This window comes from Penicillium canescens (genome assembly GCF_028828765.1).
Source record: "Penicillium canescens strain IBT 15451 chromosome Unknown utg000003l_segment0_segment0, whole genome shotgun sequence".
NCBI classification, from domain to species: Eukaryota; Fungi; Ascomycota; class Eurotiomycetes; order Eurotiales; family Aspergillaceae; genus Penicillium; species Penicillium canescens.
Genome location: NW_026703965.1, coordinates 901090 through 927561, shown reverse-complemented (window position 1 = coordinate 927561; position 26472 = coordinate 901090). Strand labels below are relative to the sequence as shown.

Sequence of the window (26472 nt, the reverse complement as noted above, 5' to 3'; positions counted from 1 at the left end):
TTAATTCGTTGTCCAGCTCTTGTACCGATCTACTCCTCCCTCACTGCCATTTTTATCAGGTAACTTGAGAAGACACGAGATACCACATCCGTCACGAAGTGCCGTCATCGATCCTATAAGACGAGATGAAGCACGAAGACTACAAGGTCGGATGGATCTGCACCCTGCCTACAGAGCTTGCGGCTGCCGCCTGCATGTTGGATGAACGCCATGATGTTTTGCCTCAACCAGCCCCCGATGACAATAACTACACTCTGGGTCGGATTGGGCCTCATAATGTGACGATTGCGGGACTTCCGGCAGGTGTGACAGGTGTCACCTCAGCGGCTCGTGTAGCCAAACAGATGCGAACTACATTTCCCTCTATAAAGTTTGGCTTGATGGTCGGAATTGGAGGCGGAGTGCCGAGTTACGATCACGATATTCGACTCGGGGATGTGGTAGTAAGCAAACCAGGTGACACCTCAGGAGGCGTCATACAGTTCGACTTTGGCAAGACAGTGAAAGAGGGTCGCTTTGTGCGGAGCGGCTCTCTGAATCGCCCTCCGGATGTTTTGTTAAATGCCGTCACCAGTCTGCAGGCACGACACATGTACGAAACATCCCAGATCCCGAGAATCTTGTCCGACAGTACGGCTCGATTTCCTCTTCGCAAACAAGCATGCTCCTATCCCGGCGCGAGCTCTGACAAGCTCTATCACTGGGAATATAACCACCTTCAGTGCCAAGCGACATGCGCTCAGTGTGATTCCATACATCTCGTCAGTAGGCCTTCACGGCCATCCAATGATCCGGTAGTGCACTATGGCTTGATCGCTTCGGGAAATCAGGTGATGAGAGATGGTGTGACACGCGAACAACTTCGCAAAGAACTAAACATACTCTGCTTCGAGATGGAGGCGGCAGGCCTTATGGATAACTTTCCATGTCTTGTTGTGCGGGGGATATCTGACTATGCAGATACCCACAAGAATAAACAGTGGCAAGACTATGCCGCGGCAACGGCTGCAGCTTACGCCAAGGAGCTCCTCGGAATCACTCATATTCACGGCAATGTTAGTAATGAGGGTGCGGAGAAGAATATCTCCGGACGTATGACCTCCCGACGAGAATCTCGGTTGATATGCGCTTCCGTCCGTGAAAGAGCATGGCGAGGGGCGTATTGCTAATTTCCCCTCGTGTACCCAGGTATCCAAATACTAAATCCTAACATCGCCTCTGACCGCGAAACATTGTACCGACATTTTCTCTCTTCACTTTCCACAGATCCTATCCCTCGCGAGGACCACTGCGCTCAGCAAGCATACCATGTCAGCGAGCATATTCTCTGGAAGTCTCACCAAGTCGGTCCTTGGGAACTGTGGCTACGTAAATACCTGGAGGACGGAAACCCCTTAAATATCCGAGATTTTAGGGGCAAAACACCTCTTCATCATGCGGTGGTGACGAAATACGAGAGAATTGATAAGGTGAGGGCGTTAGTAGAGGCGGGGGCAGATTTAGCCATGAAAGATTTCATGGGGCAGACACCCGTGGATCTTGCGAGGGACACGGATGAGCAGATCTTCCTGTTTCTTTTAAAGGCCTGGCAGAACTTGGCTGTGGCGGAAAAGAGAATCAGGATAGGGAATAGAATCATCTCATAGCAAACAGAGGATGACCGAGATACTGCTTCGAAGATTAGTGACGCTGTTACGGGAAGTGACTCACTGTGATGCGTGATCAACGGAACGCAGACTGTCGTATGACGAAGGCATCTCTGCTGAACTCAGACGATCTGAGCGATTGACAAAAAGAGCTAGAAATTGACGACGATGTTCAAAATCCAGAGAGGCAGCCTTGCTTGCGGTAGCTTACAGAGGGGAAAAAGCGTGGTCAGCCCTACGATGTACTTACCCGAGATCTCTTAAACATTTGGCTGGTAACTGTCTCACAATGCCAGGGTTGGATGTGGGAGACGATTGTCACAAAGCTGATCTTCTAAGGTAGCCGAGCAAAGTATTAGAGTACGAAGACTTTGCTGGCAGAAATGTCGCGTCATTTTGTACAGTAGACGGAAGAGATGAAATGATTGGGTATATGAGAGCCGAAAACAGTTTCGCCTCTGTACACACACTTGTTGTTTCTCGGTCCTCGCCTTCTCGAAACGCACACCCACAATCGAAGATCTTTATCGCCGTTTCCATAATAAGCCATCGCCATTCAAACTCGACAAGGAAAACCAGTTGAAGATGCTCCGTCAATCGAACTCGCAACAAAGACGCGTCTGCCGCACAGTCCCTACCAGGGTTTTAATCTCAGCATTACTAGCATTCTAGCAACAACTGGCGGAGGTGCAGCCAGCCGCGGGCAACCGTTGACCGCGTTTTCTGGGAGTTCATTACAGCCGCGCCATGAGAGCAGCCTAACACCACGAAGGGCACACCGGCCACGGCGGGCCTTATCAGGTGAGGTGCAAAGTTCACCGTTCAGGAAGTTTGGAACAACGATAGTGGAACAAAATCATGTATTTACAAAAGCTCTACACCTGAAAGGCCCGATAGATAATGTTTGACTTCTGTCCAGCCAATTCCGCACGACGTTTTTCAATATTCTTGGCATCTTGCTCTGCAATGATTTCCTCACCCGTTTCGGGGTGGTCCATCTGGGATTCTGTGTGCGGGAAGAATCGATTAAACCCCCAGTAGAAGACGCCAGCGGCAACAAACGAATAGATGTACCCGATGGCGAAACTGTACAGAAATAAATCAGCGTGAGTTCAGTTTGAGTACAGTTTCTCAAGACCCCTCCCAGAGCACATCGTGCGGAGTTAAAGGAAAGTGACCTACAGATGTCGGCCGCCAATAGAGACAATGGTTATGTCTCCTCCAGAGTCAACAATGTTGTTGACAAAACCAGGCAGGGGTGGAGCGCAGCCAATGAAGAAAGCAGCGACAGCGCGCCAGTTGGTAGCAAATTTTGGGGAGTATCGGTATATGCCGTGAAAGTTGTACATGTCAGGCACAGAAACGTTACCGCGTCTGACAATGAAGTAGTCGCACATGAGAATGGATGTCATGGGACCAAGGAAGATGGTGTAGCCTCCTAGGAAAGCAAGAAATGTCGCGGCTGATGCGAGAATCTTCCACGGGACAAAGGCCCAGCTACCAATAAAGGCAGCGAGCAGTTGGCCTCGGCGAATGTCGATGTATTTGGGGGCGAATGCCATGAGGTCATTGGCAGCACTAATGGAGTTTGCGGAAATGTTGATACCGAGAGTGACGATGATCAAGCCGATGGCGCCGAATGCAGCAGCAGCACGTCCAACGCTGGAACCGGACTCCATCCACAAGCTGATAATTTCAATCGGATTCCACATAACTTCACCATATGCTGTCTGAGCAGCAGCGGCGGTGAAGATGCCTAGCAGGCCAACAATTGCTAGACGACCAATTTGTTAGAGAACTAGAGAAAATGGATGTGGGTACGTCAGGTAGTGTACATACTGAAGATGCACGGGATGACGATAGCTTGGATGTTCTGTGCGCTGGGCTTATCGGCGTATCTCGAGAAGTCGGCAATATTTAAACCCAAGGTGGCGTAGTTACCCAAAACTCCATTGAGATCTACGAGAAAGGCACAGGTCAGCAAAGTCATTAGAGGTACTACGATGGCAACGAGAAGTGACTGACTTCCGAAAAAGGCCCAGGCGAGGACTGAGCCGCTCACGGTAGGTCCTTCAGTGATGACCGTACTCTTGCTGATGGTACCACCAGCCTTGTGCAGCGTGTCTCCGAAAACAGCCAAGAAGATAATCGGCGCGATGACTGACTTGAAGGCAAAGAAGTATTGAACCTTGGCAGTATTAGTAAAAGTCCATTAGGCGAGTGAACGGGGAAGGTTCCGCGGAAGCAAATTTGGCTTTTTTTGTTGGGTTGGGGGGATGGGGGTTTTGTTGGCTGCATAGATAGTACCTTGGTATATGGTATGCACAGGAAGGGCAGCTGGAGGAGGAAATAGAGCAAAAATGCAATCATTCCCGACGTCGTGATGCCCTCATCTTCAGGAATATGATTGGGAATGTTGGCGAAACTTGGCCAGATGGCTGTGAGCAATACAGCCATGCATTGACCACCTGTGGTTGTTTGGACACCAAGCCAGACAATGGCGAGGACACAACGGGATAGGACAACAAAGTAGCTGAAGTAGTAACCAAATGACATTCGCACGAGGACGGGGAACGGGGTATGAAGAATGGCACCGATCCTGCCATTGGACGTGATGACGAGACCCATGATGGTGTTGCCAAGGACACAAGCACCAATAGCCATCCTCCAGTCGAGGCCGACTGCAATCATGGAAGAAGCCACTTCCCAGTTGGAGACGGCCCAGGCATCGGCCATCCAGTAGGCGACATACGCGCCCCAATTCCAGGTGCGTTTCGACGGGGGAATTGGGTCGAAGTCAGCATTAGATGCTCTGGGCGTGGCAGCGAAGCTGCTCTCCTCCTGACGAACTTCCCAGCTGAAGCCAGGCAGGCGTCGTCTGAGGTTGCCCACGTGACCGGTCTCGAAAATCTCATTGTCGGAGCAGCCTTCAGCGGGGCTCTTCTCGAATATTTCCTTATTCTCTTCGGATGCCATGACGCGTGATGGTGTCAATGTGGATGTGACTTGCAGAAGCATCGTGTACAGGGATGCGTTGATCGGGAATGGAACCTATTTATCGATAGGTGCAATGTATACATATATATCACAGGATTTTAGGCACAAGATTAGGGCAGGAAAGGATGGGAAACGAGCCGTGGCCTCATGGAGCTTAGCTATCGCGCGTTCCAAACTCCTTTCTCGAAGGAAGGGCCGTTGAGAAAGTGATCGGAGGGTAACGGGGATTTGTGGCGTCCGTATCTACAATGCTGCGCGTGTACTCCATATAGATCGAAAGATAAAGGATTGTGACAACAAATGATAATGTGCGCTCAAATGCCGATGAGCCCGCTTATCTGACCAGCTGATGCCTTTATTCTCACCACAGAGCTGCCAGTCATAAGCAGGGCGCTTTGATTGGCCAATCCTCGTCACATCCTTATCATACAGACCATGCTTATCTATGTTCATTACCCCGTAGTGTTCGCTATCAACAGGTATTAACTACAGAGTTCGGAGTACAGAGGTCATTTCAAAAGTTTGCAATTTCCCCCTATCTCCACTTGCCATATAGAGCTAGCTACCATGAGACTAAAAGATATTTGGTTCTGATCGGTGATGATGGGCAAAAACAATATTGGTCAACACAGCAGTGTGTAACTGGATTATTTTGTTCCCACCGCCCGGCCAATTGCTACCCTGGACAGCCGGTGTAAAAGATGCGTGGAATTGAGTTCAGGAATGGATCCATTTAACATCCCCCACTTGTCATCCGCCGATTAGAAACACCCCTCATGAATTGGCCTCCGGGGAATACTAATCAAGGAATATCAACGATATGCTAGCTTTGCACAAATTGGAGTGGCAAAGCATGAGATGGTGCCGTGCACGTTTTTGACCCTTTTATTATAGGCCAAAATCCCAGGGGCTGGAGGTTTCCACGACCGACCATCAACTGATTCGCAAACAGGGTGCTTTTCGGTTATTGACCCCAGGAATCCTTAGTGCGTTTGTTTGCAATTTAAGTTGTTCTCAGCTTGTTCTTAACCGTCTGCTGCTTACCATTTATTGCTGACTGTTTGTCGATCATTTGCAGTTAACCGTTCACCCTTCACCATTTACCGTCTGTTGCGAGCATTGTTAATCTCTCATTTTTAAACGTACGTTCTTATTTTTGGTTGACACTGTGCAACAGCAATATATAGTTTGACCAAGCTTAATAGCACCTGGGTAGATCTGCAGTTTTTGACGGTGCTTTTTTTTCTTTCCTTTCTTAACAAGGTAGTCTGCGTATCTTTTGACCCAAGAGGAGAGGTAATACTTGTAGGTCATGACTGTATCTCCTCGTCTGGCTCTGTTGTAAAATTACCTATGCTACTCGTTGTTCTCTCCATCATCCATTCCAGTTGGAGCGAGGGAGAAAAGCTTCACCCAAAATGCGTTAGTGATTTTAGTCCAAGTCCTGGTTTTCCTTATAGTAGCCCTGAAGACAGCCCTGGGGGTAGATGGGCCTCTTTTTCTTTCTCTTTCCTCGATCTGGCTAATCGCCGAGCAGTCATTTCCGAGCAGCTTCTACTCTACTCCCTCCACGGGTAAAGATTTAGAAAAATTGAAGAACCCCCATATGCGTATCAATATCTAGACTATGATTCAAAACACTTATGGGTGCCGGGCCCGGGTAATCACTTCCCAAGTCTAACTTGTACCCATCATATAGAGTACATCATCGTTCTCACGCGAATGTTTCGTGGTAAACCAACTTAAACACCAGTGCAGACGTAGTACCCGTTCCAAAGGTTGCTACACTTGGCATCGACAGTGGGGTTCCACTTTCGGAACTGAGCGAGAGTAATGCCGCCAGCCTTCTTCTGTATCTCAGGGCAACTCTCACCATCAGTCACCGTGTGGTACTTCTTGCAGTCCGAGGTCAGGTTGGGCATCTGCGGCGTGGGGCCATGGGTGTTGACCGCGCCGGGAACGTGGACACAGACATTGTAGTCCAGTTGCAAGTTGGTGCAGCCTGGTGGGAAAAGATAAGCACTCATTAAACAAAGAAAAATGTTCTGATATGGTTCTGTTACGTACCGGGGTTGATAGAAGGGTTCCATTTGATGAATTGATCGTGGGTGATCTTGAACTCGGTCTCGATAGAATCGCACTGATCCCCGGAGCTAACCTTGTGAAACTTGTCGCAGTTCGCTGCGATGCCGGACTGGGTGGGGGGCTTGCCATCGTCAGTGGGTGTAGGAGCAGCAGAGGTTGTGGTTGCACCGGGGACGTGGATGCAGACGTAGTAGTCCAGCCAGATGTTGGAGCACTCTGAATATTGAGAGTTAGCGAGGCTGAAAAAAAAAAGACCCAGAAATGGAAGGGCGAGCAAACATACTGTCGTTGATGTAGGGGTTCCATTTGGAGAATTGTGAATGGGTGATGCCGGCTGAAGCCTCAATGGCATCACAGCTGTCCCCATCCACGACCTTGTGGAACTTGTCGCAGTTCTCAGACAACCCAGTCTGAGTGGGCTCGTGGTCACTGGCCGAAGAGGTTGTGGAGGGAGCTTCAGTAGTCTTGGTCGAGCTGGAGGTCGTCACAGCGGTCGTGGTCTCAGCAGCCGTGGAAGTGGTAGTGGTCTTGGTAGACTCGTCATCATTTGCCTCACCAGAGACACAGTACTCAGTTTCATCATCGAATTTGGAGCAATCCAGATCAGGGTTGAGAGGCTTGAGGTCGTCAACGGCGATGCCCCAGCTGTCGGCAAAGGCTTCACAGGTGTCGCCCGTACTGGGAGCAGTACTGAAACTGCAGTCGACACCGCGACGGGAGAAAGTATTTCCAATGGAGCGTGCAGCAAGCAACTCCGGTAGGAGGGCCAAGGCAAGAGCGGACTTTCCGTACATACTGACGATGTAGATGGCTGATCGGCTGTGAGTTATGATTTCCAGGAACAAATTCGATCCGAGTCACCTTGGACTATAATTTCGGATAACTTGGAGCCTTTTATATGGATCTCAACGAAGGCCTTTCGACACAATTGGCCGCCAATGGCATGGTTGACTACTATCCCTCCATCATCTTTGGAAGCCTCGTTGACCCGCACCCAAATTCACCGGCGCCATAGTGACTGAACTTACGAATAGTGCTGTCTCAGTTGAATCGACCACGGCGACGCAAATTGAAGTGGATTATACTCCGTATCAAGCGTTCAATCGTGCGAAATTGACACTACTCCATCCGAAGTTCCCAAATAGGAAGTATAGAGGAACCGAAAGACCGGATACACTCGTATACAATATACTGGTACGTCGCTTACAGATTGTAACGTTGGGAGGCATGCCAAGGTACTAAATATGCGCTTCCCTCACAAACCCTGCACCAAGAGCCCAAGTCCGCCCAAGCTCAAATTTCGGCCTAGGCATCAGCCTGAGCATCAGCCTATCGCAGATCTCGGCTGGGCTCCAACTTGGCATACTTAACCTTGGAATTCAAGTTCGAAACTGCCTTGTACCTGAACAGATCTCCACCCACACTTCCGTCATGATCTCCGATTAGTGAACCGGCCCGGCAACGGGGATAGGGGTGGGTAGGGCTAAGATTAGTGATGCTCATTGGTTGTTAAGAGATCACCAGGGTTCGACCCACCTTCTGCCCCCTTTTCCGCCCCGTGCATAGTATGAAATCTAGCCCTATGGAATTAGCACTGTTGGTTAGGTCCGCGTAAATTTGCCGGAGGCAGTCGAAGGGCCCAAGGTCCCTTGGTTCCATAATGCTGACCTTCTCATGGAGTTAAGAGGACCGACATTGGTCAAAAGGCCATGATGGCCATTGATGCATATTAAGACAAAGTGGTATGGGTTACGAACAGACGCTGGGTTCTCCGGACGGAGCCCTCCGTCCAGAATAACACTTGCGGCTCTGATAAAAAAGCCTCGCCGAGAAAAAGATTCAGCCTCCCGTAAATTGTGCAAGCCGCTACTCCGTACTTGTGACGCCAAGACATTGCCACATTTGCAACCGAAGTACTCCGTAAAGCTGCAGGACTAAGCTTGTCGGTAGGACGGAAGCCGACAGCTCCGGGATTTTTGACAAGTGGAATCATCATGTTCACAGATCTCACGGATGGTAAACAGTGGCGAAGCACGGACAATTCCCTCATGACCCCACGAAACTCATTTTAACTAGTTTATGTGGCTTGAGGGAGGGGGTTCTCGGAGGCTCGTGCTACAAGCTCAGTTTACTATTCCACTGAAGCTTGATATTACTCTTGGCAAGCCACAGGACCACCATCCAGGTCAAATTACGCTGACCGGGAATACTCCGTCCATTCGCTTGTGATTCAAGATGAACGCCGGTATCGCGATACTTGAGGCTAGAACAGTGGCATTGTTCATACTACATAGATCAAAGGCCGGGTGCGCCGTGGACTTGCCGAAACAGTCAAGAACACTCATTGGTACAAACAGTCAAGTTAGGCTAGATGTGACCCAGTCTTGGCCCCATTCCCTAGATTAGAAACTATAACGGTATTGAAACTGCCTGTACCCATTGGACAATTGATAGTTGATACACTGAGGTTATTCAAATACATAGAAAAGATGAGCAACGTCGCCGCTAAATCAACAGCTCGCGAACAAGTAGCATACCAGCAGCCCACCATGTCAGCTGAGAGGCCGCATTGTTGACAGTAGCTGCGCCCTTTTTAGGTGGACATCTGATACCAGGGGTAGGAGCAGCGCACTGTGCTGCGGTGAGGGTGGACGAGATGCTTGAGGCGGCCGCCGGTGCGACACTGACCTTGCAAGGAGCAGGCGTAGGCGCGGGACTCGCGAGCACGGCGCATTTTTCGCCTTCATAGTGACCCGATTGGGCTTCCAGGGTCTTTGTGACGTTGAATGCAAGAGCGGATGCATCACCGCATTTGTCATCGGCAGTGAGAGCGGTCAAATTAGGCTGGTTTGCCCCTTTCTTCGTAGTAAAGCGGACGGATTGGCCAGCCCATGGGTTGTTCAAGTTGACCTTGGGCTCACCGTCCGAAGTGGTCTCGTTCGCCGACGTCGAGCAGTTGGTCCAGTCCATTTTCCAGACAAACTCCCAGTCATTCTCGGTGTTCAGCGTGTTTGTGATGCTAGCTTCAAGGAATGCCACAGAGCCCGTTGTATCCGTTGTATTGGGCAGATGTTGTTGCACCAGATTGCTGTCCAGTGTTTGATTCCCCGGTGGGAGATCCACTGGCCACAGTCCGTAAGTAATATAGGGATAGAGTCGATCAATCGCCGCGAGGTTCTGAATTGCGAAAACGATGGGGGTGAGTGTCATCGGCCCAAAGGTGCCGTTTCGCGGGAAGACCAAGTCAACCTCTGCGAACCCAAGGCCCGTAGTCTCGGCTATCCCCAGGGATGCTATCAGGCTGAAAGCGAGGACCTGCTTCTTGATATCGAACATAGTGAGGATTCGGGAATATTAGGGTTGAGAAGCTCAGGTGTGGTTAAGCCGATACCACTGGACAGTCCAAGGTTGATAGCCAATATCAACTGATATCAGCGGCAAAATCCAACGTCCAAAGAGAAAAGATCAAAAAAGGGAAATTTGGGTGCAGTAGGGCGAAGTACCCCAAAGTGACCCAAAGTGAAAGGGTCGTAATTTCGTACGGGCAGCAAACCGAACTACTCGCGCTAGGGAGACTAGAAGGTTTCGTAGTTCGTAGAAAGAGGGTCCCCCAGAAGTGGGTCACTGCAATATAAAAATTGTATAAAAATTACGTACGAGTATCTGAATACCCTGTACATAGTCTTAGACCTCATTTCAATTTATGAATATTGTTACCTCCCAGCCCAGTGCAAGGGTAACATCAAGAAGCAGAAGGTTGACTGGGCTATCTACCATACGAAATAATGACTCTTCAGTCATTCAACAGTCGCCTCACAGGTGCTTGGCCCAAGAAGTGGCTTGACTCTGTTATATTGTTGTCTATATAGTGATGCAGTCTTTTTTATATCCAAGATTCTTGAGCAACACTTCAAGGTGAGGCGGTGAGTGGCGCAAGCAGTAAGTGCGTCACTGGCGAGGCCTTACGCGAATTGCTAGGTGGGGACCTAGCAACGAATATAAGGGCTGCAGGTTCGAATCCTGTCACCGTCACAACTGTTACCCTGAGGCACCTACCGAAGAAAGCCTACGCTCTGGTTGACTTAGCTAGGACCTGGATGGTTGACCCGGGGTAGGGGTAGCTTACTGTGGACGCATAAACGGCGGGTGGGGGAAACTGTCTCCTGTCTAAGCCTTTCAGCATACCTATAAGTACTAGCCGTTAAACTCGGGCCGCTAGGAAAAGGATGTCCCCTTTGTGGTAGCTGGGTTGGTGTAACAGTTCGGCACGATACAACAAAGTATAATCCGAGTTTCGGGGGGCGCCCTGGATGGTCACTGAGACGAAAATACAACATAATGAACAATCGGTCACTCGGTCGCTTTAAAGCACTAGGGCTATCCACTCATTATTGGGTCTGATCTTTCGGCGTTAGGGAAAGTTTCTTGTCGTGTAAGCCCGAGTGCACCAACCTGCATAGCATTGCCGTACGCTTAGGCTAGCTCCAACAGGTATAAGAAATATCATCATCATCATCATCATCATCACTTCAAGGTGAATCTAGTGATGATATCAAACCATGGTAACGTAACATCTTGCAATCAGTCCTCTCAATAAAAGATCAGAAACAGAGGGTAGCTGGCTGTGGATTTGACATGCTGAGTGAATGAGAAAAGGAAAAAAGGAATAAAAAAGGTGACGCCAGGGATTGAACGTGGAAGATCACAGAGGCACTTCGCGTAAACAGCAATCGCACCCTGGCAGCTGAGGGGAGGGTCGGGGAGGACGAGCTGACCAGCTGTTGCCCGATAGACCACCCCTCAGCATCGACTACACATCACTTCTGACGAGATATAGCCGACGAAATATTCTCTTGTCAGCCCATTACTTGTGCTGTAGATGTGACACACCTCAGCTCCGAGCTCTATCACTAGTTCACAACAAATACGAAATCAATCTTGAAAGCAAGACTCCTCCTCCTTGAAGAGTACAGGATCCTTCCGAGAGCGGTTAACTTGCAACTGAAAGACATCCAGTCGTTGATAACCGCCGACGACATCATGGTACTGCTTTCCCTCAATACAATCGTCGAGATTCATATCCGCGTAGATGACATCCTGCAGCTACATTATCCCTACTTTATAGAATGCCATTGATCCAAGTGAATGGACTGGATAGCCTAAAGTAAGTTTCTTTTCATGCACAGGCTAAGAGATGCGCCGGAAAAATAGTAAATTGGTGTCTGTTGCTAGAGGAAGAACGCAGTACTGTAATCATTATCAAAAGAACGGCAATGGTTGTGAATTGAAAGAATCATACGCGAAAATATCTCGAGCATCTGCATCAAGGCAAGCGAATACTGCTGCACGAATTAACCCCCGTTGTATCTATTACCCACTTGGCAGCCCTTTGAACAGCCACGTCAGGTTTATCCTTGAAACCTAAGAGGTAGCTCTGGATTTCAGCTGCTGTGAACTGGTTAGCTGGAACCAATTCGGCAAACTCAATGGACAGGCCCTGGATCGTTTGGGTTTCTATGGCTCTAGCTGACTGATTCTCCATTTTGCGAGTCGTACTGCATAAGGCACTGGCGGACTAAAGTTCAATGAATGGTTTGTAGATAAGGGAGAAAATGCTTCCAATGCTGCTTTTATCCGCATATCCAAAGAAAAACGACTTATCAACACGACTAGGGCGAATCAAAGCAGCGTCGAGTTTGTCAGGGTGATTGGTCGTCATGATGAGAATTCGACCCTCTTGGGCTCCGACACCATCTAGGCAATTCAAAAGAGCCGATAGCGAAACACCGCTATGGACCACAGTTTTGTCCTCAGGGAAGCCAGTTTCATCGCTTTGGTTGACTTCGCGGAAACCGACTGCGCGCTGTCGTCCATCTAGAAAATGAGAAGTTCGCGAATCATATGAGAGAATACGGTCAGACACGGAAAGTTAGCAGTTGGGAGGGCAATCAGTCTTTCGAGTCATCTTCTCCTTCTGAGCAGACGATGGAGTTATCTCTCAACAAAGAGGGTCAGATCCTTCTCAGTAAGGAAGGAATGGCTGCATGGGTCAAAGAAGTGAGTGGAGAAAGCCTATCGACTGCCGATTACTTTCTAATAATACCAGGTCTATCACCGGACACAAGGCAGGGAATTACCAGGAAATTATAACCACGCCCTTCTGGCAGAGCTTTTCCATTCGCAATCAATGCGTTGGGGCAAGATCGCTCGTGAGCATGTGGACGCCGTCGCAAAGTTGGTCTCCACGTTCTTAGAAGCAGCACTGAACTTTGTGATCAAAGATATCAAAGTCCGCCGAAATGTCCAAAACTGCGTCGAGAAGTCTGTTCAAGGAAACTTCAAGCGCGCGATCAATGAATTGAACGTGTTGCTTGAGGACGAGGCGCGTCAGCCCATCACGTACAATCATTATTATACAGACAACATCCAGAAGGCTCGAAATGACCAGTCAAATCACCAGATCCAAGATTCAATGCACAGCGCAATCCGAAACGACTGGAATGGGAAATTCCATGTGAGCAATTCGTCTGATGAAATAGGCCACAAAGTCCAAAGCCAAAGCCTTCCCACCACAGCTTCCCAGCCACGGACCCACATCTCCAGACTTGAAGCCTGTCTGGACGCAGATCCACAGATCTATGACATGACTGGCCTTGTGGCTCCCTATATGTGTCTAGTATGGATAGTGAGCCACACGGGCTAGAAGACGGTTTTCCTAAATCTACACCGCAGGAAGCACTAGGAGGCCACAGCGGTCTTTTGCTTCCTCGCGCTACGTCTTGTATCTAGAGTCAACTATAGTTGTTCCTATGATTCCTACTCCTGGGAGCAATCAATAGCGTGCTGGGAACCATGCCATGGATCCTGGGGTCGGATATGATCCTAAGAACGTGACGGGTCTCACAACATAAAATGTGGGATCTGTAATCGGTAATCAGTCTTAGGAATACAAATTGAAACGCGGGGGGCAAGTGCGGGGAACCGAAAGAAGATGTGGTTAATTGGGCAAGAATATGGCGTAAAGACACCTTTTGAAGAGGAATGATTTTGATGAACGATAAATTGGATTAATTGGGCAAGAGAGTTAGACGTAGATATATCAGGATTCTTGGTGAGAATTTTGATTTCACCGGCTAGCTGGACTGCCTAGAAAATGAAAAGCCTAATTAGATTGCTTCCATACAGCTAAGGTAACATCTTGCAGCTCGTCAAGTCTTTGTATCTCTACGAGCATCCGAGGATCAGGTCCGAACTAGAGGTCTTTCATTTCGATTGTTTAAAAACGATGGAGCCCTTTGCGCGTACGTAGTCTAGACAATTACACGTAGGTTAAGCAGAATTTCTGGCGGCGGTCTCGACCGTGCATCGACGGGTTATCTTTATGATCCAGGATCGCCAAGTCAAGGGTGGAGCCCTGCACCTTATAGTCGGCAAGGCAGAATGCCGGGGTCATAGGTACTTATCGCCGTCGGACAGAGTAACCTTTTAGAGTCATCGATCTCTCTAGGGGAAAGATAGGAACGATAGAAGGCGCGAGATCTTCGAAAACCGAGGCGGTTAATTTGGCTTACTTAAATAAAACACACGCAGGAGGCTTAGTGCATAGGATATAGAGGTCGTCAATTTCATAGAATTCGGCTAGTAACGATTAAGGTTAGATCGGTACTTTATACGCAAGGGAAGACTAACTCGCTAGCTAGGTCAACTATAACACCGACAGCGGTTCTAGTCGCACCATTAACCTGCCCTATCCGAGTACAAGTATTTGTTAATATGACAGAAGGTATGTTTAGGGTGTACAGAAAAATCCCCGGGAATAAGATCATGGCACCTTGATCTAGTTGCTAGAGCAAGTCATCGACACGCAAGCGAAGGTTAGGTAGGCCAGTGCTTTTGGTCCGTATGTGTTAAGCAGGGAAGGCGTAGATCTTTTGACAGCGGACCTTAGCAAAGTGTTCTATTCGAATACGGTTAACCTAGTGTCGAAGAGATTTCAGCTTTACTATCGTTGTCGCACTGTCTAGGTAAGAGGCCACTAAGGAAGCGATAGCGCTGGCGTTTAGCAAGTGTAGGTCATCCTCCGTTAAAGTTGATAGTCTCGCCCGTTAGAGGAGGCTCCGAAATAAGGGGTTTTCGGATTGCCTCATCTACTCGTCCAAGACGATCATATCTCTAAATTGATGCCATATAAGTCGGCTATTTGCGTCCTCTACATTACCCCTTCTAGGATCCTTCTATAGTGCCGGGCCTCGTATAGGTAGGAACTAGAAAAAGTCACCTATGAGAATACCTATAGGTAAACCACCGAGTAAGTCGGGCGAACCCCGATCTAGGAATCTTGCCATTTTGCAGTGGTTATTAATCACACTAAGCATACTAAGATCCATCATGCTAACTTCATCGATGACCATAATTGTCTTCGGGGACCAGAGTTTTCTCACGCGAGAAGTTATGGTATATGCTAAGTGCGAGTAACAGGAATTCCTAGGGACGTGTAGAACGTGTTGCCACCGATATTGTCTGCAGTGGCGCTAGTCGGGGCCATAAGTATTACCTCTTCCTTACGGTGGATAAGATCCATCGCGGCCATAATGCCTTTGACGACTTGACTCTTACCTACACCCCCTTCACCCCCAACGTAAAGAAGGGTCTGCTGCCGCTTCGAAGCATCATAAGGATAGTCCGCCTAGCCCAATGCTTCGTTCAACACCTTCTCAACAACTAGATGCTGTTTGGTATTTAGGGGAATGGTTTCATTAACAAGTAAAGTCAAAGAAGCAGGGGTGGGGTTGCCAGCAACTTGGGACCGCTGGTCGGGTAGAGGAACAATGAGTTCCGGTTCATTAAGCATAGGTCTGAAAGTGTCATCCTCAACGTGCAAAGTGAAGTCATCCATTTCACTTGTACCGTTTTAGCCGAATTCATTTGTACTAGACTTGAAATATCGTGGACAGATAATCAGAACCTTTGAAGTGAATGTGATGATGAGATTGTGCAACCGGGCCCGCTATTCAATACCATTTATATGTGGTCGTAGCTTTGGCTTCATATCAGACCGGTCTCCTCAGTCGTACCGATGGTCCTCCCCTAAAAAGGTGCCTGATGTTTCAAGGCCACGCGCATATCACACCGAAATTCATCATCCAATAAGGATAAAAGAATTGAGTCATTTTCCCTCTCTATCCATGCAGTATCATGGGCAAGGGCAACGTGAGCTCCGAATTTTCTCTCCATTATCCTCATTCGTTCCAGAGTGTCGGTCGCCGCCGGCACATCTTCATGGAGGCTGAATGTTATCCCATCAGGAAGCTCGAAAGACGCAAACTCCTTGGTACCAGTGAACAACGCTCTATATTAATATTAGTTTAGATTTCTTTAGCGGTAAGGCCTTGAGATCTATACCGTGAGTGGCAACAGTCAGAGCCCAGAACAACCCAATCGCCTGTTGCAAGCCTGGCACAAGCGCCAAGGTTGCCCGGCATATGGCCAGGAGCTTGAATGATCCAGAAACTCCCATCGCCGAAAAGGTCCATCGCATTTTCAAACGGTCCAAAATGCTTCCATGGCCCTTCCAAAGTTTTCCAATTTTCTGTTGCTTTTTCTGGATCGAAAAATCGGCCATCCCACATTGATGATGGGTTCGCGAAGTGGCCTGGAGCACAATGTTCTAAAGTCCCAGGCCCAAAATAGACTGTTGCATTTGGAAATGTCTCGCCCACCGGTCGACAATGATCGAAATGGGCATGACTATCAATAAAGTTGAGAATATCCGCATTATGAACTACAAAGGACGAAAGTATTCCCACCTCAGTAGAACAGTATCGATTTCAGCCGACGTGACACCATTTCGGCGTTCAATTTGCGCTGCAATTGTCTCATGAGGACCCTCAACCCGAGCCTCTTTCAACATTCCATTTGAAATAACAGGGGGATAATCGTCTGGGTTCTTCGGCCAGTAAATACACGGGTTTGCCCACGGCCGATAGTTTTAATGGGAGGGAACAGGGGAGCACACGTACCGATGACATTCCCAAATCCCAAATGATTTTTCGCCCGTATCCCGCGTGATAGATAAAAAAAGCCCAATTATACATTCGAAATTTTTCGGCTGGCTCACCTTTATGAAGCTTGTGGTATTCGGCCACCATGCTTCCTCCGTTGAGGAGTTGAACATGGACATGCCCGTCTGTAACGGGAAGTTCAATCTGAGAATCAGTCATGATGTCTAGTCTTGATGATTCTGCTAACGATGTCGCTCAGATTGTGTCAATGAATGCTGTTGTCAAGGAAGGGTGGGTGAGTTTCATAAAGTCATTTAAGATCGGAGGTGAGGGCGGATGACAGTGCCTGGCACCCCACCTGAATACAAAGCTCATCTACTTATAGAAATTGCACTTTAACACAATCGCTCTAGACTTTTTGAAATGAGTTGAATATCTCGATTTATTATTGAATAACTAAATTCACAGTAGACAAGTGTTATTGCAACATCTGAAGTGCCACCGTCCCCTTCTCCATACTTCCTTGCATCAACGTATCCGAAAATCTTGATCTGCTTCGTCCCACAACGTGAAACCTATTCCTGATTATCCTTTGGAGGGGCAGTGATATGTAGATATACAGACGACCCGTCCCGGTCCTACATGGTAATTATCTCTAGTTAGTCTCTCCAGATCCCAATCAGTCGACATAATAAAAGGTATTTTACTCACGATGCACTGTGGATCGACGGCAGCCTTCTCGTAAACCCGATAAGCGGCCTCTGCGATGGTAGGTTTGATTCCCGTTGCGTACCCTGCCTTGACACCTAGACCCAAATCTTTGATCATCATCTGCGTCTTAAATCCCAGTCTGTAATTATTGCTACTAGGAGCATCAGGCACAACTCCTGGAACCGGCTGAACGACATCAGCCATGAAACTTTGGCCAGTCGAATTCTGTATCACGTCATGGAGAAGCTTCTCGTCAACACCTGATCTAATACCAATAGCCATCGCCTCCGCAACTGCCAACAGAATGGAACAAGACAAATAATTGTTGCTGATTTTTGCTGCCAGACCAGCTCCTAGCCTTCCGCAGTAGAAGAATTTCTTTGGATTTCCCATCATCGCTGCGACTTTCTCTAGTCGATCAGAGACCGGATCGGTATCAGAGGGCTTGTTGTGTCCGATCAAGAAGGATAATGTTCCCAAATCTGCACCAGGAACTCCACCCTGTATTCTCATTCGTTAGAATGTCCCTCAAGCTAATTTGTCTTTCAATAAGGTGTGTTTCGGGAAATTTACCGAAACAGGGGTGTCGATATATATTCCTGCGCCCGCAGCTCTGAGTGCCTCCCCGACATCTCGGCTGGATTGGGAATCTATAGTGCTGCACTCCATTATCAATCGATCTTGGTTCTTGGGGGCGGCGACTATGCCTGAAATATCGTTCAGATAGACTTGTTGCACTTCCTCGGGTCCGGGGACAATAGAAACGACCGTTTGGGATAGTGCAGCCGCCTCCCGTGGCGAGTCGACGATCACAACTGGGCCAAACTCTTTGAACTCATTTTGGAATCGCTCACAGGCATGGCGAAAGACATCGAAAATATAAAGTGTTCCGGTCGGTGCCATTTTTCTGCGGATATTCTTTGCCATGGCGTAGCCCATAGCACCCAAACCTAAGTCATACTAAGTAAAATGAATGAAGTAAAGCTAGAACTCTTGTTCCAGGATCAGGGCAAAAAATTACCGATAAATGCAAAATTTTCCACGATGTTTGTCATGTTGGTTGTTTCTTAGTTTCCTTTGTTGAACCTGTCAGTCATCTAATTGTCATTGTTATATCCTCAAGCGACATAAAAGTAACGGATCGTTAATCTAGCTCCCTCACCCCACTTGGGCCTTTAAGTGGCATGTGGAAAATCGCGATCGTCCGAGATCGGGTCACAGTCAATAGTTGAAGCGTAAAGATAAGTGACAGGCAATCTTTGTATTCCCTAGCAGAAAATAAGTTTCAACTTATGTCACAACGTAAGCTTTATGATACTCCCAATGACAATGCAGATTGAATCATTGGTTCCAGCATCTACCTGTACAGGAACACAGAAGAGCCATGTACGGGCAAGAATGGGTATTGCGTTGGCCCAGAATTTTCTTTAAATCTCTTTATTGCTTTCTATTTTGTTCGTATCTGATATAAACGGACACAAAGTAAGCTGTAAGTCGCTAACGGAGGAGGCCCGCGTTGGAAAGCATTTTCCTTTTCAAATCACGCGCATATCCAGCTATAGCTGCTCTCCTCGTCTCCTCCGGATTCCACAAAGGATCAAACATCGGTCCCAGTGGTAATGGAAGGTCATCCTGAAAATAAGCGGTGTGAAGTGTAGTCTGTCGCATGGACGTGCAACGGAAAGGACGTGTGCTTGTTGTGTGGTCAGATACCCTCGGGGTTGATGACTCTGCTGACGTCAAGTCATCCTCATGATCCCCAGGGCTAGGATTTGTCGAATTCGGCATTAACATGTAGTTTGAAGAAAGCGCCTCTGAATGAAGAGCGGTGAAATCCAGTACTTTGACTGCTTGTCCAATCTTATCACTGGAAATAGATAAAGTTGATGGACAGTCAGTCACTTTGGCGGGACATCTTTTACCCTCAGATTCTCCTTGGCTGGAGTTTTCCGCTTTCCCAGAGGATTCCGAGTACTGCGTCACTGATAGTGCAGATGTTGGAGTACAAGCTATATCGGTATCAGGTAGAGCTTTCGAGCTGTATAGTGTTTTGTGGGCGGTCTTTTCATGGCGGATCACCACATCTCTGCAACTCAGCTATCAGTTATGCCAAGGAAGGTCTGTGGCTATTGATGTGCAGTATCAATCAAGCCGGTAAGATGGACTTACGCTCTACTAAACATTCTAGGACAATATCGACATTGGTAGAGCCGTTCCTGTGTATCTATTTTAGGTATCAGCCTCTGCGCTAATCTTGGCCTGAGTGTGAAAACAACTGACGGCGACTACGCTGATGACGAGCGCAATGTTGACTCCGCTTGAATGTCATATTGCAGACTGTACAGGTATACCTTCGCGACTGTTTCGTATCTTTCCTGGACTTATTCGGGGAATTATTCATGAAAACATATGACCGAAGTTGCAGACTCTCTTGAACGAAGAATGTTACTCTTGAGACGGAGATAAAGAAATTGTGGAATATGGATCTTCTACCATAGCCATGAAAGCTTAATACAGAAAATAATATTACAAATATAGTGGCAATCAGACCCTGACATTAGGAGTGAACTTACACTATGTGTGACATGGGAAATATGTTGCGGGTGCGAGAACCCCCACATAGCCATGTGGGGTGGAATTTTGGCTTAGGTTAGCCCCCTCCCCCCCCCTCTTGGTAAAAAGACGACGATGATGATCATGAATTCATTTGCCCGATGTAGCTCGCTCTAAATATATGCTGCTAAAACATGACAAACACAAGGAAAGCTAAAGCGATCGCACCTGCGACTCAAGCCAGTAACCCAAATAGGGTTTCAAAAGACGAATACATCCTTTTTTTTTGGTTTTCCTATTATAGATGGGATTTAATCACAGCGTCCCCTCCCCCCAAGAAGGAGTACAAGGCCAGATTAGTACAATATCGAAGACTCGTGTTGATGATCACGAATTTGGCGCGCCTAAAAACTTATGATTAAAATTTCGTCGAACAAGAAGAAGGGTACTTTTTTAATTAATAAACACAATGAGCACTATGAGTTGCATGTACTTGTTAGGGCCTATTCCCGGTTTAAAACTGATAGAAATTTCATAGCCAAGCTTTGCCAGCTCAACGGTGTTCATGATAGTGCTCAGGTAAAAAAAATTAAAATTAAAATAATAAAAATAATAAAAAAAACCACGTCGTTGTAGGTGTCTTCGATGACAGCCAGTTTTCTGAGTAACTGCTCCTTTGCTTTCCCCGAGACTCTGTTAGCGACGACAATGATTCTCTGAAGGCAAATGCAATTTCTTATTTTGAATTCGCTAATAGAGTGGGATCAAATCCCGATCTTGAGTGCAGAAACCAAGCAATTTTAAATTAAGCGTTGGGTCTGACATCTGACATTCATGTAGATCCTCATACTACTCGTGTTGGAAGGATGACTAGGCCGTAGTGCTCTTGGGCCAGGAGCCTGTTTAGTCACATGGAACTGTTTGAAAGCAATTAGAAAACTCCCAGGCGCAGGTTCCGGAGCGCTCGCCATCGATCATCACCAGTATAAAATCAACCCCATTTTATGCAAGGAGATCAGGCCCGGACGTGTATATGTGCGAGGTACGGGTAAATTACACACGCGTAGCTTCTTGGGCAGTGGTGCTAGATTGACTAAGCGGATTTGGCTGTTAACCATGGAAATTCAACGGAAGCGCGACGCCGTGGTTGGTCTGCAAGCGCTTCCCCACGTTCGCGCCCCCGCACTGTTCTTCCCCAGGTCTTCCCCGGGTCGCACAGCTAGTCTCATCCTTCTCTCTGCTTGATCATCCCGCTATCATACCCTTACCGGTAGAGCCTCAACATGAAAAATCATGATGTTGCCGCTCGGAAGTGTGCCAAGTGCCATCACGTCTTTTCGAAAGTCGAGCACTTACGACGGCATCAGCGATCACGTACGTGTCCCCAAACTATTTCGGCGAGAAGACACACTGAAAATCTGTTTCTGGAAGATACTGGCGAACGACCTTTTAAATGCATGACTTGTGGAAGGACATATGCGAGAAGGTGTGCTAAATATCTCGGTCCTTCTCCGCTTTTTCCCTGACGCGATCGCCCACAGTGATGTTTTGAACCGGCATATTCGTAATCATCATTTAGCGTCGCAAGGCGTAGATGGAGAAGCTACCCGGCAAATCCAGTCCTCGAATGATGAATTGACAGGGAGGAACAACCTCCCGCCAGGTACGGAATCTGATGGCACGCATATAGAAACTGGAAATTTCTCTTCAGACAGGCCTTCCTCGTCGCCGCGCAATACTCCACTGGAGTGTCCGACTCCACGGGATCTTGTTATCAATGATCCAGCAGGTGATGATTGGAACAACAGGCCTGTTGATGACATGCTTGAAACACAAATTCCATGTACCGTGGGCCTTCCCGACTCCCTAGAAAACGTTCGCGCATTGGAATTTACAGACGACCATCAGCCACTGCAACTCACGGCTATCTCCACTCCACCAGTTTCTACTTCCTTTCATGCGCTGATCGACCCATCCCTGGGGTTAACACAGCCATCTATTACCAAAGACACGTTTGATGCCATGGCCCTTGATTTGGACTTCGGCTCTGCTTGGCTAGATGATCTGCTTTTGACACCATCAACTTCCGGGGGACGGCGGCTAAATCATCCGCATAAAGAAAACATCTCAAATGAACAATTCGAGCAGGTGCGCCGTCACTGGCCTACAAGGCGCCGGAAAGCCACGTTGTCCCCATCTCCTGTGTGTTGGGATGACATTCTTCTCCATTCCGAAGACAATATCTTTTCCTCGGCTTCATTAAAGTCCATCTCAACGCTTGATCCCTCACCACAGGTCAAGTCGCCTTGGGGATTCACAGAGGCTTGTCGACATCGTTTAGCTGAAAGTATGATTGCATATGCGTCGCACAGCGCAAATCAAACAAATGATTCTCACGTCATACCTTCGCCCCGCGATGGACCATGGAATGGCGAACCTCCTCCCACTGATATTCTGGACCTGTGTCTCGATTTGTACTTTGGCCAATTCCACATTCATTTGCCCTTTGTTCATCCGGGAACTTTCAAGGCTTGCCATACCCCCAGTATTCTACTGTTTCCCATATGCGTGGTGGGTATGATGATCCTTGACAGAACCGCTGCTTACAAAATTATTGCCGATTATTTGCCGGTAGGTTATTCTTCTTGCGTCGTTGTGTCCAGTTTACCATTTGCTTACCCAGTTGAGCTCTACAGGGAGCTATTCACCACTGCAGAACCGAGCTTACGTCCCATGCCATTCGACATTGTTCAGGTCCTGATTTATTCGCTGTCTTGGGTAGCGCCTGTCTGATATTATTCATTGCTGCGTCGACGGCTGTAAGTTCTTCCAATCTTATGACACTCTCCATATTGACATATCTTCAGGAAATAGCGTTTGAAGACCAACGACAAGCACTTTATGAAGAAGCAATATCTGTCAGAATTTCCCACATGTCACCAGCAAGTAATCGAGGCTTCTGTAGGCTAACTTTGGTTGAAATAGATGGCTAAAATGAGACGTGTTTTTGATTCGCATGACTACGGCTATACTCTCGTACAAGCGGTAGGAGATGATAATGTCATGTGGAAATCATGGGCTCGGATCCAGTCTGTTCAACGGTAAGCAATATCATTTATGGGTAAATTGACTTCTAAATTTCAATTAGTCTTACAGGCTGTTTGATCTTAGCCGACGCCTACTCGGCACAGATGCTGGGACTTGCACCTATCCTTTCGCCCGACATTGTTCAATTGCCACGTATATGCCCGGATCCCCTGTTCACGGTGTATTCTTCACGTCAGTGGAAATCTAAAACTGCATTCAATGACCCATGGAAACATACCGCCTCTGTGGTGCTCGACATGCAGAGCCCTCCTCCGGGGCTGACTCGGATGGAGCTCCAAACAGCTTTTGCATTATTCTGGCTTCGTATTCTCAACCACCGCCATCGACCACGAAGAGAGCTGGTCCCTGTGCCTGAAACCGGGATTCGCACCGCTACATTATCACATGAAAATCCGGAGACCGATAGTGAGCAGTCTTTTGAATCTTGTCTAGCATTGGCTTTCGGCGTCTATGAGACGGAGTTAAAGAGCGAGGATGCAAACTCGCTGATCCTATGGCATTATTTATGCCTTCGTCTCACATGTGATCTTGCTGTGGTTGAGGATGCAGCCGGTCGGAATGGCCCTGAAGCTGCCAAGGAAGCTGTTGAGAAACTGAGGTTATGGGCCAGATCACCCGGTGCTCGTCGTGCCTGCCTACATGCGTCTCAGATGTACATTGCCATTAATAATCATCGCAAGTCCCACGGTATGATGCTTCATTCTGAAATGGCGTTGTTTCATGCAGCGCTGGTTCTGGGATTTTATCTCCTCGCGGCTCCCGACTGTACCTCTAGCGATGATGCATGCTATGACATCTTTGAGGAAGTCCCCTGGGGCCAAGTTGGGACATTGGGTCTATCCTTGCGGTCTCTTGATCAGGAAATCTTTTCCTCGGTCTCAGGAGCAGCTGCATTCATTCAGAAAGGGGGACCGGTTTCCTTCCATGGTGCAGAATACTGCAGTCCCTACGGTGCGGCTCGGAGATCATTTATGAACTTTGCTTCTCAACTCAAGGAAGTGGGCAAATGGAATGTGGAGGAGTATTGCAAAGTACTGCGGATAATTAGTGACACCCTTTTAACGCCTGAGAGACAAGACACTGAATCATGAATCGCTGTTGTGGATTTGGGAAAAAAATTCCTGCCACTGACTTCCTGTGAAAACATCTCATGGCCTACTAGCCGATCATTTCTGGAAACAAATTTCTGTAAATAGATTTCTTCAGGGCTGTTTTCTTGCCTCAGGTTGTTGTTCCAAGGTTGCACGTACCTTTACTAGTATCTAGCAAATGTCGAATTCCTGCTAAACGACCAATGCACTGACTGGCACGTTCCTGGGTAAAACATATACCCCAAGACGAAAGCTCCACATTACTGCATTGTCTGACATGCCACATTTGAACTCCAGCCTGCCTTGGAGAGTTCTTATCGTAGAGCTTCTCGGGTGGGCATATGATTTACCATAACAAGATAATTCTTTTCACAGTAAGGGCATGTATGTGGGGTGTAGTCAACGTCAGGTTTATCCCCCACTCAGGAAAGCATCCGAAGATGTATTATCCGTCGGGTCAATCTAAACCAATATGTAAAAGAAGAAAAATGACCCGAGTGAACCCCTCAAGCTTGTGAGTGTTGTCGTATTAGTATATATTCGACGTTGCTTCTCGAAAGAACGAAAATCTCCTCATATCGCATACCTATTCATCGAATTGTTTGCAAATATTACTAGACCTCATGTCGAATCCTTTCGTTCTTATCGTTGGGGCAGGCCCTAGTGGCCTACTCTTAGCACTCATGCTGGGCAAAAAGGAATACCCGTACGCCTTGTTGAAGCTGCAGAATCTCTGGACGATCGCCCACGTGCCACCCATTACTCCCCGCCAGCTGTCTACGAACTGCGTCGGGCCGGGGTGCTCGAAGATATGGAAGCTGAAGGCGCATTCACACCTAGCGGAGCTTCCTGGAGAAAGCTTGATGGTGAATTATTAGCCGGGATTCCTGCTGTCGGAAATGAAGCACTGCCTTCTGACCCCATGATATGTCTTCCACTGAACAAGCTGATCATTGTTCTCCAGCGCCAAATCTCCAAATTGCCTCATGTCGAGATATCATATTCGCATAAAGTCATTGGGGTAGGCCAGGATAAAGAACGGGCGTGGGTAGAGGTAGAAACACCTAGCGGCCCACAGGAACTGGAGGCGCAATACATTGTCGGATGCGACGGGGCAAACAGCCAGATCCGCCGTTCTTTATTTGGAGATTGGGAATTCCCTGGTTATACTTGGGAACAGCAGGTTGTTGCTACTAATGTACGTTGATCACAAAGCTTTTCGTTATATCACGATTAGGGAATATTTCGCTAACAAGACCCATTCATCGGCAGACATACTACCCATTTGAAAAACACGGATTTGATTGGGATTCCAATTTTATCATTCACCCGGAGCACTGGTATATGGCTGCGCGTATCACGAAGGATGGACTATGGCGCGTCACATATGGAGAAGTACCAGGCTTAAGCTTTGATGAGCTCAAGGCCAGACAGCCGGCAAAGTTCAAGGCTTGCTTGCCAGGCAATCCAGATCCCAATGATTACACAATCGTTAATTTCAGTCCTTACAAGGTGCACCAACGCCTTGCTAAGAAAATGAGGGTCGGGCGGTGTCTATTGGCTGCTGATGCAGCACATTGTAAGTGATATTGGCCCAGCTGATTACGCTTGCTTAGGCTCACAAAACTAATTTTCGTTCTAGTATGCAACCCCTTCGGAGGGTTGGGATTGACGGGCGGGATCGTGGATGTTGGGGGGCTTTCTGATTGTCTAGAAGGTATACACTCTGGACAGGCTGGGGATAGCATCTTGGACGTATATGACACTGTTCGCCGGGCGAAGTACAACGAAGTCGTGAATCCGGTATCCACCGGTAACATTCGACTTTTGTTTGAGCAAAATCCGGAGACAGCTCTTGATGAGAACGAATTTTTGAAGACATGCAAGAAAGCGGAGATGGACCCCGAAGTCGGTGCTGCACAGAGGAAAGCGGCGAATGCGCTTCAATATGACTTCCGGCAACACTACCAAAAACGAAAGTTTCCATGATCTACTTCTACCATATTCTAGTCCTTCTTTTCTCGTCGAATGGGCGGGAATTGGAGTCCTAGCTATATAGCCTTTAATCATATCGACCAAAAAGGATATTTTTCCTGTTTATCGGTTTCCATGTCAAGCTATATCTGGATTATGCTAAGATTTCTCTGAGATTCCGTTGATTAAAGTCGTAAAAGGGTGTCCAGAAACACCATGATATTTATGAAGTGCAGGTGCAGGCAACTTATCAACGGATATTCCCTTTCAGTTTCGTGTCCTTCTCTGTGAGCAGTATTTGTGGTG

General features: G+C 47.8%; 9 protein-coding genes across 9 annotated transcripts; 3 read left to right on the top strand and 6 right to left on the bottom strand.

Annotated features, from left to right (window-relative positions):
• Nucleotides 1–125: 125 nt before the first annotated feature.
• On the top strand, nt 126–1646 carry N7446_003818 (nucleoside phosphorylase domain-containing protein; the record flags this gene model as incomplete). The annotated part of the gene is made up of 2 exons (XM_058512567.1): nt 126–1092; nt 1189–1646. 2 exons carry the CDS (start codon nt 126–128, stop codon nt 1644–1646), a joined length of 1425 nt encoding a protein of 474 aa, XP_058373896.1.
• Nucleotides 1647–2234: 588 nt separating this feature from the next.
• On the bottom strand, nt 2235–4703 carry N7446_003817 (nucleobase cation symporter-1 family protein). Its single transcript, XM_058512566.1, has 5 exons — nt 3954–4703; nt 3672–3834; nt 3486–3605; nt 2829–3420; nt 2235–2732 (listed from the first exon to the last, which is right to left on the bottom strand). Exons 1-5 carry the CDS (start codon nt 4662–4664, stop codon nt 2522–2524), a joined length of 1797 nt encoding a protein of 598 aa, XP_058373895.1. The 5' UTR covers nt 4665–4703; the 3' UTR covers nt 2235–2521.
• Nucleotides 4704–6385: 1682 nt separating this feature from the next.
• Nucleotides 6386–7522, bottom strand: N7446_003816 (uncharacterized protein; the record flags this gene model as incomplete). Its single annotated transcript, XM_058512565.1, has 3 exons — nt 6386–6645; nt 6711–6944; nt 7012–7522. The coding sequence occupies 3 exons, from the start codon at nt 7520–7522 to the stop codon at nt 6386–6388; spliced, it is 1005 nt and encodes a 334-aa protein (XP_058373894.1).
• Nucleotides 7523–9233: 1711 nt separating this feature from the next.
• On the bottom strand, nt 9234–10064 carry N7446_003815 (uncharacterized protein; the record flags this gene model as incomplete). Its single annotated transcript, XM_058512564.1, has 1 exon — nt 9234–10064. One exon carries the CDS (start codon nt 10062–10064, stop codon nt 9234–9236), a length of 831 nt encoding a protein of 276 aa, XP_058373893.1.
• A 1596-nt stretch (nt 10065–11660) lies between these two features.
• On the bottom strand, nt 11661–12270 carry N7446_003814 (uncharacterized protein; the record flags this gene model as incomplete). Its single annotated transcript, XM_058512563.1, has 2 exons — nt 11661–11831; nt 12103–12270. 2 exons carry the CDS (start codon nt 12268–12270, stop codon nt 11661–11663), a joined length of 339 nt encoding a protein of 112 aa, XP_058373892.1.
• Nucleotides 12271–15815: 3545 nt separating this feature from the next.
• On the bottom strand, nt 15816–16357 carry N7446_003813 (uncharacterized protein; the record flags this gene model as incomplete). The annotated part of the gene is made up of 2 exons (XM_058512562.1): nt 15816–16077; nt 16131–16357. The coding sequence occupies 2 exons, from the start codon at nt 16355–16357 to the stop codon at nt 15816–15818; spliced, it is 489 nt and encodes a 162-aa protein (XP_058373891.1).
• A 947-nt stretch (nt 16358–17304) lies between these two features.
• On the bottom strand, nt 17305–18495 carry N7446_003812 (NAD(P)-dependent oxidoreductase; the record flags this gene model as incomplete). Its single annotated transcript, XM_058512561.1, has 4 exons — nt 17305–17367; nt 17441–17941; nt 18014–18390; nt 18462–18495. The coding sequence occupies 4 exons, from the start codon at nt 18493–18495 to the stop codon at nt 17305–17307; spliced, it is 975 nt and encodes a 324-aa protein (XP_058373890.1).
• A 2781-nt stretch (nt 18496–21276) lies between these two features.
• On the top strand, nt 21277–24192 carry N7446_003811 (FTFMHR domain-containing protein; the record flags this gene model as incomplete). Its single annotated transcript, XM_058512560.1, has 7 exons — nt 21277–21367; nt 21425–21479; nt 21535–22624; nt 22690–22812; nt 22861–22911; nt 22979–23094; nt 23142–24192. 7 exons carry the CDS (start codon nt 21277–21279, stop codon nt 24190–24192), a joined length of 2577 nt encoding a protein of 858 aa, XP_058373889.1.
• Nucleotides 24193–25003: 811 nt separating this feature from the next.
• On the top strand, nt 25004–26181 carry N7446_003810 (uncharacterized protein; the record flags this gene model as incomplete). The annotated part of the gene is made up of 3 exons (XM_058512559.1): nt 25004–25390; nt 25465–25771; nt 25835–26181. The coding sequence occupies 3 exons, from the start codon at nt 25004–25006 to the stop codon at nt 26179–26181; spliced, it is 1041 nt and encodes a 346-aa protein (XP_058373888.1).
• Nucleotides 26182–26472: the final 291 nt, after the last annotated feature.